General features: G+C 43.5%; 1 protein-coding gene across 1 annotated transcript in view; it reads left to right on the top strand.

Annotated features, from left to right (window-relative positions):
• The first annotated feature begins 396 nt into the window (after positions 1-396).
• Positions 397-13666, top strand: part of Gna14 (G protein subunit alpha 14) — a 199796-nt gene continuing 186526 nt past the window's right edge. The window contains exon 1 of the mRNA XM_004862534.4: positions 397-909. Coding sequence (XP_004862591.1) covers positions 786-909 — 124 coding nt within the window. The 5' untranslated portion in view covers positions 397-785. The remainder of the gene's footprint in view (positions 910-13666) is intronic.

Genomic DNA, 13666 nt, shown 5'->3' with positions numbered 1-13666 from the left:
CCTCAGCCTAGCTCCTGGCGTCTTGGGTCCCCAGTCGGACGCTTGGCCTCGCTCCACTCCTGTTACAGCCTGCCGCGGCCGCCTTCACTGAGGCTGGGAGCTGGCGAAACTGTCACCTGTCGCAAGCCGGATCTGGCAGGGCAAAGGGCCTGGTAGCCAGAACGTGCTGGTCTTACAGCAGCTCTGGCAAGCAGCCCTTCTGGCACTGGGGAGCCACAGCCAGGGAGGCAGGTGGGAGGGCCGAGGCCCCTCAGCTCCTTGATTGTTCCCTTTTACCCCCAGCAGCCATCGGCTCGGGGTGCCCGAGGGTCAATTTGGGTAGACGCCAGGGTCGAAGGTTTGAGAGGCTCCGCCTCCTGCTGCTACTTAGAGCCACCGCAGGAACTTTCCCACTCCGCCTCAGTCTGTGGTCACTGCTGGGGTTTTCGGAACTTTCCAGACAGGAGCCACCCAGGCCCTGGGCCTGCAACTTCACTGCTCGCCTGAGTGACCCCGAAGGCCCGGGAGAGCCTACTCTCACCCGGGCACCGACGCCCCAACTTTTCCCCGCGGACTGCGTCGTTCTCCTAGGTACCCGCTCCGGTGCCAGGGGGCGCGCGGCTTCCCCGGCCAGCAGCGCCCTCAACCTCTGGGCTCGCCCTTCCTGTGGGGCTGCCTGAGCCCGGATCCCGGGTGCACTTAAACGCTGGGGATTCGCCCCCGCCCCTGAGCTGACCCCAGCAGAGGGAGTAAGCGCAGGACTCGGGCCCCTCTCCAAACCCCGTGCCGGCGGTGCGCTGCTCGCCATGGCCGGCTGCTGCTGCCTGTCCGCCGAGGAGAAGGAGTCGCAGCGCATCAGCGCCGAGATCGAGCGGCAGCTTCGCCGGGACAGGAAGGACGCGCGCCGGGAGCTCAAGCTGCTGTTGCTGGGTGAGTGGCTCTGTCTCCCTGAGAGCCAGAGCTCGGGCGTCCCCTCCGCTCGCCCAGACTCGCGCCGAGTCTGCAGGCTGGCGGGACGCAGCGCACGGTTCTCCTCCTCCCCGCGGGCTCGCGGCTGCCGGCCCGTCCTTGGCGCCTCTACTTGGGCAACTTTCGACCCCGTTAAAAAGAACTGGGACTTTGCCCTTGATCACGTTTCTGCTTTCCTACGTCGGGGCCAGTTTGCCCCTCTGCCTAAAGGCGCCCCTACCCTTCTTCCCCCAGCGCACAGCTTCCGGTGAACCACAACTTAGACGGCGGGTAGGAGTGGGGAGCTGCCCGACGCCTGCCTGAGGCTCAGCTGTGGCTCCACCCGCAGGGTTTCAGGTCTAAATGAGGGGCCATTGCGTAGCGTTTACAGTGTGCCACGCTGATTTCTTAGGGCCATCAGCTGGTGGTTCGAGCAGGCCCTATCCCCACTTTAGAGAATTAAAAATGCAGGTTCAGAAAACTGACAAACTGTCCTAATTGAGAACAAGCAAAGCAGATACCAGGCCAGTTGTGGGGGTGAGGGCCATGCCCTCAGTCTCCCTTCTGACTCCAGGGACTACCGCTGCCGTCCTCGGAGGTCCACTGGTGAGGCCTGTCTGCTGCGGACCAAAGCACCCTTGCCTGGCTTGGCGTGGGCTCCAGGCTCCCAGGCTGCAGCTGTGCGGGCCCAGCTGCCTATGTTAGGTCTTCATCAGGCTTTTTAGTGTCTCGGGAAAGGTCTTTCAGAAATAGAAAGGAGTTAAGACACCTCCTATACACTGCTATTCAGTCCATTCGCTGAGGGACTATTTCTTTTTTCTTCTTTCACACCAGGACAGCAGCAGCTGTTGATTTTATTTCCCACCTACATAGCCACAAGTAATTCAACTTATTTCTTTCAGTCAGCTCAGGCAAGAATTCTCTCTTCTTACCACCTGCTTGTTTATTCATCTTTAAGTCACCCTCACAGAAAACTTCAAGGAAAGATAGACTTGGTTAGCATAAGGCAGCACTTAGACTTGGGCAAAGGACCCGTCTTACATTTGTCTCCTGGGTTTAGAGGCCTGCTCTGGTCTTCCCCTGGCTGTACCCTCCTGGGGGACTAGAAATCTCCAAGTACAAGGAAATGAGCATTCAGAGTCCATACTGCCCCCCCAAAACCTGGACAGAATTCCCTTTCCAAGGGGGCACAAGCTCGCTGCTAGGGTCTGAGCCAAGGGAGAGGACTGATCCCTGCATATCCCAGCACCCACCTTACTGGAAGGTGCTGCTCTCAAGGTCACTGTTTGCTGAGGTGGTGGAGAAGCTTGTGAAGGTAGCCTGGGGGTCCACAGGTGTGTCCAAGAGGCCTCCTGGAGACGGAAGGAGCCCAGGTGGGGAAGAAGGGACTCTCCACCGGCCAAGGTTTCTCTTCCATGTCTGACCCAGAACCCTGAGGAATCTGAGAATTTTGAATTGAATCTGGCCTTCCAGGTTATTATAAAGCCACATTAGTTAAAGGAAGAGGATTGTGTGATAGCTTGCTAGCTTGATTAACATGTTAAAGTAATTAGGCAGACCTTCATTTATACTCTTGCTCCAGACCCACAGGAGTCCTGGCTTTAGTTGTATATTTTTCGAAGGCAGGCTAAATAAACCCTGGTTGGTTTTACAATACTTAGATCTGTGTCAGTGCATGAAGTGCGGGGTCTGGAATACACCAGAATCTTGGTTCTTTGTATGAGAAAGTGTGCAGTAAGTCAAGTCATACTGTACTGAATAATAAAACTATGGGTTTGATGTAAAATGCTTGTATTTTCATCCTAACTAGAGGAGGGATGTTTGTAGGTAAGTCATTTGTCCTGAAAGCACATTTAATGCAGGTGACTAGAGAGCCTTCTGATCCCTTAGGCTCTTACCCAGCCTTATCCCAACCCCCACACCCTCAAAGCATCACCAGACCTCCTGGGAGGACCCCCATTTTCACCATGGGCAGCTTGGACTAGCACATTGTCTCCATGACAACTCCTCTGTTAAAAAATAGTTTCCAGGGCCGGGGATTTAGCTCAGTGGTTTCGCCACCTGCTGCACAAGCACAAGGACCTGAGTTCGATTCCCGGTACCAAAAAAAAAAAATAGTTTCCAAGGGCTGGGGATGTAGGTCAGTGGCACTGCATCTGCCTGGCAAGAGCAAGGTCCTGAGTTCAGTCCCTAGTACCAGAAAAAAAAATGAGTTTCCAAACATCAGGGAGGAGTCCAGAAGCCCAAATGTGGATTTAAACACCTCTGATTTTGTTCCCTCCTTAAGGGAAGTAGCATAGTCCATTTCTTCTCAAGACAAAGGACAAGACAATGACTCAGAAGATGAAAGAATCAGGCAAGAGTATATACTCTTTTAAGTCATTCTGTTTGAGTAAAAAATTCACTGAGCCTCTGTAGTGGGTGGATTAGATCATCTGGTACTCGAATGCCTCAGATGACAGCTCCACTTTGCAAATCAGTGTTTGGGATCCTGTGTGGAGCAAGGAATGGCCTGAAAAACCACCAACTCTTTCACCACGAAGTATGTTTTTGCAATCAGATGAGAATATTTTTGAAGTGCATTCAGTAGAGCAGTATCCTATTTGTGCTTAGTAAAACTATAGGGCAATGTCCAGGAGGGAAAGATAAAAGCTGTTCTGTGGCTAAGGCCAATAGTTACAAGATGTCAGTGTGGTGTCTCATCAGAAGTTGGGGAAGATAAAGGCAGGGTTGAGTTTAGTGGAAGAAAGTCCTTATCAGTACCCTGGATAAAAGTAGGACAAAGGGTGTTTCTGATAAGAACACTAGCAGGTATTACTCAGTGTACGAGTGTCTGGGCATTAGCAATTAAATGGGGATGTGTGTGATCTTTTCCTTGATTTTGGTGTTAAACAGCAGCTTGAAGTGTTGCTTGCTAATTGGATAGAGTATCTTCAGTAACTGGCAGCTTAACTGGAAGGGAGATTGGCACTTTTGCTAGTTGTATTAGTTTGCTAGGGCTGCCATAAACAAATGCCACACACTGGTAGGCTAAAGCATCAGAAATTGATTGTTTTCAAAATCTTGAGGTTGGAGGTCCAAGGTCAAGGTGTTGGCAGGTTTGGCTTTTCCTGAGGCCTCTTGGCTTGGAGACAGCAGCCTCTCTTTGTGTTCTCACATGGGTTTTCTGCTATCTATGTATGTCCCTGGTGTCACTTTTTCTTCTTACAAGGACTCCAATCCTATTGGATCAATCTTCTTCCACCAAGGGCTTCATTTTATCTTAATAACCTCTTTAAGAAGACTTTATGCCTAAATAAAGTTACATTCTGAAGTACTGTTGATGGGACATTGACAAATTTTGGCAGGAAGACATACTTCAACCTATACCACTATAACGTAGGGGTCAAAATGTAGATGCCTAGGCCAGATTTCTTGGGTTCAGATCCTGGCTCTGCTGTTTCTTGGCTGTGGACTACTCTTGGCTTTGAGTTCTCAGTAAGTATCAGGTATCATTGCTTCAATTTTGAGTACTTTCAGGCAGCAATGAGTACTTTCAGGCAGCATTCTCCATTTGAGTTGAACAGTTGTAAGTTGCATAGCAGTTTGTCTGAATTTTCTAGAAATGGTAATGCTTTATCAGAATATTTTCCTCTGTGTTTCTTTTAGGGTTTCCTGAGCCATAAAGTGATTTTAAAGTTTCTCTTCCTACTCACACCAAAGAGTTGAAAGTCTGGGTCCCTGAAAATTTTATTTGGATTAGATACAAAAAAAAAATCCCATTTTAGAACTAGCTTATATTCTTGGTCATGAAATCCTCTAGAGAAAATGGTACAGATATTGTGGTTTCTTGGTAGATAAAGTGAAAGAATTTTCCAGCCTTAAAGAAGAGGGATGAAATGGTAAATATGCCAATGTTCCTTCATCTTAGCTTAGTTTAATCCAACAGATTTTCCAAAGTGCCAAGCCTGGCGAGTATGGTGCCCAGTTCAGGGAATCATTCCCAGCCACTGTGTTAGAGGTGGATAGTTCATAAGTAACTAAGATGATGATGATCATACAATCTTAATGGAGCTAAAGAGGTGGTACATGCAGAGTGTGAATAGGGAGCCTCTGAAGGAGGGATCCTGCAAGCTGGGCCTCAAATATGAGGAATGTAGGATGGTAAGGACTGTCTACCTATGGGGGCTTGAACCATTCACATTTAAGGGAGAGGTGAGCCCAGACTCTCTCTGCCAAACCAGAGAAATCTCTGAGGATGGCAAATGATGCTTGCAGGATCTGGCATAATATGAAAGGCCTCTTGGGAGCAAGACTGCATTGAGTTTTTGTGTTTTATCTTGACTATTTAAGTGAGTACTATAAAATATTATAAAAATGTTATATATTATATAATATATTAAAATATATAATATTATAAAAATAGATGTTAATATGAAATGTTTTGTTATTACTACTTTTTTTTTTCCATAATAGGCTTCTGAAAGGGGGTTGTGTGGCTTTATCTGTGCTTATGTCCATCCTGGCTAGAATAAACCAACCCCACAGGTGGCCAATCCCGTCCACAGCACAGGGGTTCCTGCAGGCCTGTTAGGAGGCAAGTGCAAGGCCCCTTCTTCTGTTTGCCTTTTGGTGCCTATGGAGCCTCCTGAAATAATGAACTTTCATGTTTTGCACCTCCTTTTTATATAAACCCCAATGAGGTATTTTACATAAAATAAAAGTCACCAATTGTAAGTGTACAAATTGATGTGTTTGGTCAATTGTGAGCAGCTGTGTAAGTGCTGATCTAGAACATTTCTGTCTAGAACATTTGTCTCCCTAAGAGTTCCCTGTGTTCCTTTGAAGTCATTCTCCCCCAAACTTGTATTTTTAACTTTTGATTTGGAAACATTTTCACATTTATTTAAAAAAGCAAGAATAAGAATATACAAACTACGTGTATTTTCCCAATTCACTTATTGTTGAATTCTTACCCAAATTTATTTCTCAGTTATACATTTTCTTCAGCTTTGCTGAAATGTTTGAGGGCAAGTTATGTGCATCGTGCCCTTCACTTCTAACCATTTCAGTGAGTTTTTCCTAAAAATCAGGGACAACATCTTACATAAGCACCATTCATTTACACTCCACTGAGGTTAACCTCAATACCACATTTGTGTCCAATCTATTATTCCTATCCCAGTTTTGTCAGGTGGCCTGAAAATGTCCTTAATGGCATTTCCTCACTTCCAGTGCAGGTTCAGGGATTGCATTTGGTCCTCAATGTTCTTTTAGTTTCTTTAATCTGGAGCGTGTCTACAGGCCTTCATTGTTAATGTGACATTGAATTTTTGAAGAATACAATCCCCTCTGATTTTCTTATGATTAGAGATTCAAGCTATGCCTTCTTGGATGGAACACTGAGTAGATGATGTTATGTTTCTTGTGGGGGACACACAACACATGTGAAGGATACTGTATCCATCTTCTCATTACTGGTGATTTTAATCAAGATGTTGATGGTTTTATCCATTGTGTCATAATTTTTTGGAGAGAAACTTTTTGGGTTGATACACTTCAAAATGTCTTTCTCAGTAACTCCCTCCACCTCTCTCACTACTTACTGCATTCAAATTCAGAGCCTTGTATACACTAGGCAAGTGCTCTACTTCTGAGCTATGTACCCAGCTCTGCTTGATTTTGTATGCATTGATTATTCCTGCCTGATACCATCTGTGACATGATGGCTGCAAAGTGATCATTTTCCAGCTCTGGCACTCTCTACAGGTTTATCAGTTGGCGCTTGGCATTCTATTGCAGGAGCTCTCCCTTTGCCCTTATTTGTTTATTGATTCCTGTGCAGACTCATTTGGTGCTCACACTGTGCCAGGACCACATGGATGAGACCCCCTTCACACTGGCTGCTGTGTCATTGTGCTATGCCCCACCTTTTTATTTTTCACAATTCCTTATTTTCTGGCATAACAAGGTGCTCCAGACTTGTCTTGTCCCTGCCTTTACCCAGGTGAGCAGTCAGCCATTTCTCTGAGTGGTCCTGCTTACTTCAGTGGAGAACTCTTCCTTTTCCTTTAAGATGGATGGTTAAACCATTTGAAACAAATATAGCAAGTCTATTGATTCAAATCCATTTCTAGTAAGTATCTAAGTACCTGAAGAGCCAAGTTTCTAAAGCATGTTGTTAGAGGATGAAACTTTTAAGGCTTTAATGAGTTTTAAACTGTGAGCAGATATAAAATTGGAAAATCTGAGAGTGGAGTTTGGCAAAAAACAGTGCAGAAAAAAAGTCTTAATCCTTAAAGAGTTCTTATTTTTAAAACATGCTTTGTAGTCTATATCACAGTTTGTTTTCCCTTCTTGTGTGATACCTGTTATGGCTTATAGTTGTCTTCCCAAAGCCTCATGTGGTCGTAGGTGGGGGGTTTTGAAGGTGACTAGATTAGAGTGTGTGAATGTGGATTAAGGGTGTGATACAGGGATTAAGGGTGTGTGGTACTAAATTAGTCCACAGGATTGGAATTACCATAGTTTTGGGTGGCATCACCCAAAAGGCTGGTAAAGGATAAAGGCTGGAAGGGATAAAAGGAAAAGGCTGGTTGGCTGCTGCTGCTTCGGTTGCCTCTGCTACTGTTTGGTGCTTTGCTGCTTCATATCTGTTCTGCTATGGACTGTTTCTCTGCCGTGCCACTCTGCCTTGGAGCCAGCTGACTATGGACTAACACCTCTGCAAATTGTGAGCCAAAAACAAACTCTTCCTCCTTTAAATTTGGGTGTTGGGCATTTTGTTCCAGCAATGAGAAAAGTAACTAAGACAATACCTGAATCACAAAGGAAAAATTCTGTAAGAACTTTCATCTGTGGGGTGGCAGGGAGGAGAGTAGGCAGAAGAAAAGTGTTTTCCGTGAGCCCTTATAATATAGCTGCTGTATTACCAAAGACAGAGGTTGAAATCCAAACAAAGAGATTTTGTTGGAAGGATCCTCATCAAGCCCTCTGGTAGAATTAAAGATTTAAATAATGAAGACTGGGAAAGAGCAAGCACCAGTGCAGTTGGGGTGGGGGAGCCTTCTCCAGGGTGCAGCCATCACTGTGCCTGGGCTTTACTCCCTCTGAGTGTCAGAGCCCTCTGGCTTGACTTTTGTGTCTCCATAGGAGCCAAAGGCCTGATGTGGACCACTTCTGGGTACTTTCTTGGATCCATCAATTCTGGCCAGGGGACATTTGTCTCAGACATGGCTGTCACCAGCCCAGCATCCATGGCTGCCAATGCTGTCAGAGGAAGGAGGTGCACATGGAAATCTCAGGGCTCTAAAGGTGGAAGGAACTGCAGGAGCCTCTGCAGGAGCCTTGACTTTCATTATGAGTGGCTGGCTCTCTGCTGTTGTGTAAATTAACCATGGTGGCCAGGGCTGTTGGTTGCAGATCATTTAAACAGAAAAATAATTTAGTGGAAGGGAAGCAGGAAAATCAGAATTGATGGGAGTTGGAGAGTAGCCTCAGCAAAAAGGCAGGATCCAAGGTAGTCTTGACATAGCAAACACTGGCACCCAAATGGGCTATCAGAACATAGCCAAGGGACGCTGCACCCTGATCTATAGCCGCTACTGGTGCTGTGCTGGACTTTACAGTACTTCTCTTGCAGCCCTGTGCATCACCTGTGACCATCTTCTCCACCCTTGTGTCACTTTTTGAAACATCAGGCTGTCCGATTGTGCCTAACTACTATGTTGTTGAGGGAAGGCAGCATGGCACAGGGATCAGGAGCATGTTCTTTGGTGCCAGCCCTGCTAGATTTAAAAATCTAGGCTCATCTACTGATGAGCTGCTTGTATCCTTGAATATACATTTGTTTTCTCATCTCTTAAATGGGAGCAGTGATATATTTGGTGGATACCATTATAAGAATTCAATAAAATGAGTCATTGTTTTAAAAGTGTTTGGAATAGTACCTGGCACGTGGTCAGTGCTACTTATTTTCAATGGTGGTTGAATGAAATTCTGCTAGTCTTAGGCTTCTACCATAGGAAAAGGACTGGGCTGCCTTCTGTCTTGCTTGGAATTTTCTCTCAAAAGACGAGTGGTCAGATGCTGGACAGCCCTGATGACAGTGGTTTATAACAAAGATTTGAGACTTTGATAAAGGAAGAAGGAAGTATAGTTTTTTTAAAATGGGTTGGTAAATGTAAGCTGAAAGAAAGATCTAAATGAAAGCATGGAGAGGAAGCAGATATCTTTAAATATTAAAGCATATTTAATAGTACTGCAGCTAATTCCTTGTATTTGTTACTTTATAGGGATGTGAGCATTTTATACATGCATCCTGTTATCCCAGGAAACTCCCATGCCAATGCCCCAGCACTGGCTCTAGCACTAAAACGTTTCCCGAATCTCACAATTTCTTTTTTCAAAGCTGTGATCCCACTGAGCTGTGACTGTCCTCTTAAATTACCATGCTAACCTCCTGGTTTTCCACTGCCCATGTTTGCCCTTCGTTGGTCCATTTTAAACTTGGATCACATCATTACCTAGCTTAAATTCAGTGTCATGCACTTACACTTGAAATCAGTTCCCGATGCCTTCCTACCACTCAGAATGTGAGTATTTCCATTCTTTCCTTCCCTGGGTCACCGTATGAAGCCGCATTCATGTTCTTTCTGCATCTTGAACTCCACAGCCTTTGTCTTGCCTCTGGGTCTTTGGATTTATTTTTTCTTCTGCCTGGAACATTGTTTTCTGTCCCCTACTCCCACTCCAAGTATATAGCTGTTTCTTCTTTATTGCCACATCATAGCTTAAAAGCTTATCTCTCTACGAGGCCTTTCCTGGTCATGCTACCTTTTGATCATTTATTCTTAGTTGCTTGACTCTATTACCCAGTTAGTTTTTCTTCTTGGAGTTTTTATTTGGTGATTTGTTGGTTTGTCACCCACCCACCCCATCATAAGCTGCAAGAGACCAAGGCTTTGCTTGTGTCTTCTTGTTCCTAAGTCCTGATCCCTGAACCAAAATTATATCTGGTACAATATTGTAATAATTACTAAATGGTATAGGAAGAGCACTAACAATGCAGAATGATATCTGACCAATCAGAAATTATATCGGCCAGTTGACTGTGAAATAGCAAATATTTTTCAGTGAACACATGTTTATATTTTACAGATGGAAAAAACAAGTCCTCATAATTGTTCAGTGTCTGGTTGCTGATTACTAGTAAAACAGGCCAGGTATTTAATATATTGATATTATTTTCAGTGTTATATTCTCCTGAATAAACTTTTTGCATATAAAACAAGAGTAGTAATAAAGGTTAAAGCTTTCTAGAATATGAACATAAACAAGAAGCACTGCCTATGTGGCTTCTTAGTGTTAATTATAATGACAACAGAAACAATTTTAACAGTAGAATGAACAAGTTTAAACACACTTTTTAGCTTAAGAAGATTGTTTATAGGGATTGCTGTTGTGGAAATTCATTCTGTATGTGGTTTGAATTTTGGAAAATTTGTATTTTTTTAGCAACTTTATGGGAGATATTAAGTTGACATCTACTCACTTGCTGGCAACTGCAGGTTTCAGGGGTGAGGAGAAGCAGATCTTTGTCACCTGTCCTCTTCCAGTGTTCCTCTTAGGGTTAAGGGGTCTGTTATAAAGAGGGTCATGGTGAAGGAGACTGGGCAGTAATACTCTTGGGATGGTGGAACGATGAAAAGGAATATAACTGCACAGAACAGAGAGATTATACTGGAAAGGTGAGAGTTAAAGCCAGAAGAAATTAGATTGGTTCATGACCCAGTTACTCTTCATGGGACCTGTTTTGTTCTGGAGGATGCCAGTACTCCAGGAGCATCTGAACACCAGCAGTAAACACATCCTGAGTCCAGAGCTGTCCCTCCATCCAATCCCCACCTCCATGACTCAGTGCCATGTCCTGACCTTCATAGGCAGGTCAGCAGCACAGAGCCTCTGATGGGCCCCTTCTCAGACAGCTGGGACTTGATGTGCACCAAAAATACAATATTGTGTCACTTAATGATGGTGACATGCTCTGAGAAATGTATTATTTCCTTGTGCAAACATCATGGTGTGTAGTTTCATAAATCTAGATGGTATAGTTTGCTACATACCTAGGTAATTTGGTATAGTGTATTCCTTCTGGGCTTCAAACATGAACAACATGTTACTGCCTTGAATATTGTAGCACCAACAGTACTACAATAATAAGTATGGGTGGCTGGGTATGGGATTACATATGCCAGTAATCCAGTATCTGGGAGGCTGAGGCAGGATGCTTGCAAGTTTGAACCCAGCCTGGATAACTTAGCCACTTAGCAAGACCATGTCTCAAAATATAAAAAATAGTAAAAGGGCTTAGGATATCTCTCAATGCAAAGGCCTTGGGTTCAATCCCCAGTAGCACCAAAACAAAAGAAAAAACAAAAAGTGTGTTTTTAAACATATCTTAACATAGAAAAGGTACACTCAAAATACTAGGTTATGGGGATTTTTTCAGATCCATTATAGTCTTCTGGGACCATTATATGTGTAGTCCATTCTTGACCAAAGCATTGTATGTAGCTCATGCCTGTACACAATTATGAGAAGAACAATGTGTTTAACCTCTAGAGACCTAAATTTATTATTTCTGTGTGGTGGGGGCTGACAACTGTTAAATGATGAGAGCAAGACCTCCTTAAACCTTGGGATCCTCACCTGTAAAATGAAATGTCCATCCTTTCAATTCTTTCAGTAGATGTTTAATACCAGTAGTTCTCAAAGAGCCCAGAACCACCAGCATCAGCATTAGTCTTCCTGGAACCCTGTTGAAAATGCCTAATTACAGCCTCCATTGTGGCTCTTTGAACTGGAAATTTTGTTTTTTTGTTGTCATTAATTAAGTTTATTGGTACACTTTAGATATACATAGTGATCACATTCATCGTATGAAATTTGTCTCTGTACATTATATATCTTGATTCATATTTTTCCTATTCCCCTCCCTTCCCACCTCTCTTCCCCTTTTCATTTACAAGAGCTTTGTTTCCATTTTATCTTTCTTTTCCCTTTCTTCCTTTCCCTCTCCCCCTCCCTTGTGCCCCTTCCCATTTGAACATTTTCTTCCTATTTCACAATATCTATTTTATAATTTATATAATATTTTGTACAATATCTATTATTCTTCCAGTTTCTCACACCAGAGAAACAATGTGGTATTTATACAGCTGTGTCTGATTTATTTCACTTAAAAGTATGGGCTCTAGGTGCATCCATTTACCTAGAAATGTCTCAAGCTATCCTTCTTTATGGTTGAGTAGTATTCCATTGTATTAAAAAGAAAAAGCCCACATCTTCTTTATCCATTCATTGGTTGATGGGTGTTTGGGTTGACTGGAAATTTTGGAGTGAAACCGGCAATCTGCATATTAATAAGCCCTCCAGGTGATACTGGTGCATGTCCAAGTTTAAGAATCTCTGTTTTATAGTATTAGCCTGGAACTCAAGAGCTAGCCACCCTTTGATGGGCACTCCAGGCTCCAAAGCCAAACTTTCCATAGACATCCAGGAGGCACCAGGGACTCACTTGGTAAGGAGAAACCATTTCTGGAAATTCAAGTAGTTTCTCAATTTGATGAAGGGCCTTCAGAGTCTGAGTTGTAGGGTTCTTTTAGATTTGTCCCAGTTACCAGGCTGGTGGATAAAGAGGAAGAGCAAGCACATATGTATGTTTTACCATGGCAGTGGTCATTAAGAAATGCAACAGGCATTCACACTTTCCTGTTAATATATTCCAGTATTTCAAGCATATCACTAATATCAGTTTACAAATAGCATGTTCATTTTTTGTTCCTTATCAGAAGGGTAAATTCTAGCTTTAATTCTGCTGTAGTGGGCACTGGGAGGAAGAAAGAAAATAAGATTCAAATAGTTTGGTGTAAACACATTTTGCAAATGGAATAACTCCAAACTGGACCAGAAGTTCTGATTACTAATACACTTTCCATTGAAGCAAATTGTAGTAAGTATATATACATGGCATTAAGTTTCAGGACCTAATGTAGGCCCAACAATCAAGTCTTCATTTTCTGGAAGAAAGGTCTCAAGTCCCAGTCAATTTGCAGTAATAGTGTTTTTTATGGATCAGTTTAACAAGGGATTTTTTTTTTTTTTTTTTTTTTTGTGGTACTGGCGATGGAACTCGGGTCCTTCCACTTGGGCAGCAGGCAGTGAAACCACTGAGCTAAATCCCCAGCCCAACAAGGAATTTTAATTTCCTACATAGTTTTTAGCATTCTAATCTTCATTTTCATCCTTATTTACACTTTCAGTTTCTCACACTAGAGATACTATTCAGTATTTACACGTGTGTCCTATTTATTTCATTTTAGAGTATGACCTCGATATGCATCCATTTAGCTATAAATGACTCTAGTTTCTCATTCTTTATGGCTGAGTAGTACTCTGTTATATAAAAAAACCACATCTTCTTTATCCAGTTTCCAGTCGATGGGCATTTGGGCTGTTTCCAAACCTTAGCTATTACAAATTGTGCCGCTATAAACATAGGTGCACATGTATCGCTGTGGTATGATTCTTTTAATTCTTTGGGGAAGATACCCAGTAGGGGAATAGCTGGGTCATAGCATTCTAATCTTAAGGACTAGATTAGAAATTAGTTCAGTTCCTCAGAAAGTAAATATTTTTCCTTCACAGTGTGAAAGGATCCACAAAGATCTCTTTCACAGATTCCCAGGGTTCAATCTGT

Source organism: Heterocephalus glaber, unplaced genomic scaffold (genome assembly GCF_053883595.1).
Source record: "Heterocephalus glaber isolate CG9 unplaced genomic scaffold, H.glaber_assembly_v1.0 deba00001481, whole genome shotgun sequence".
In the NCBI taxonomy this organism is placed as follows: domain Eukaryota; kingdom Metazoa; phylum Chordata; class Mammalia; order Rodentia; family Bathyergidae; genus Heterocephalus; species Heterocephalus glaber.
This window is presented reverse-complemented; position numbering and strand designations above follow the sequence as displayed.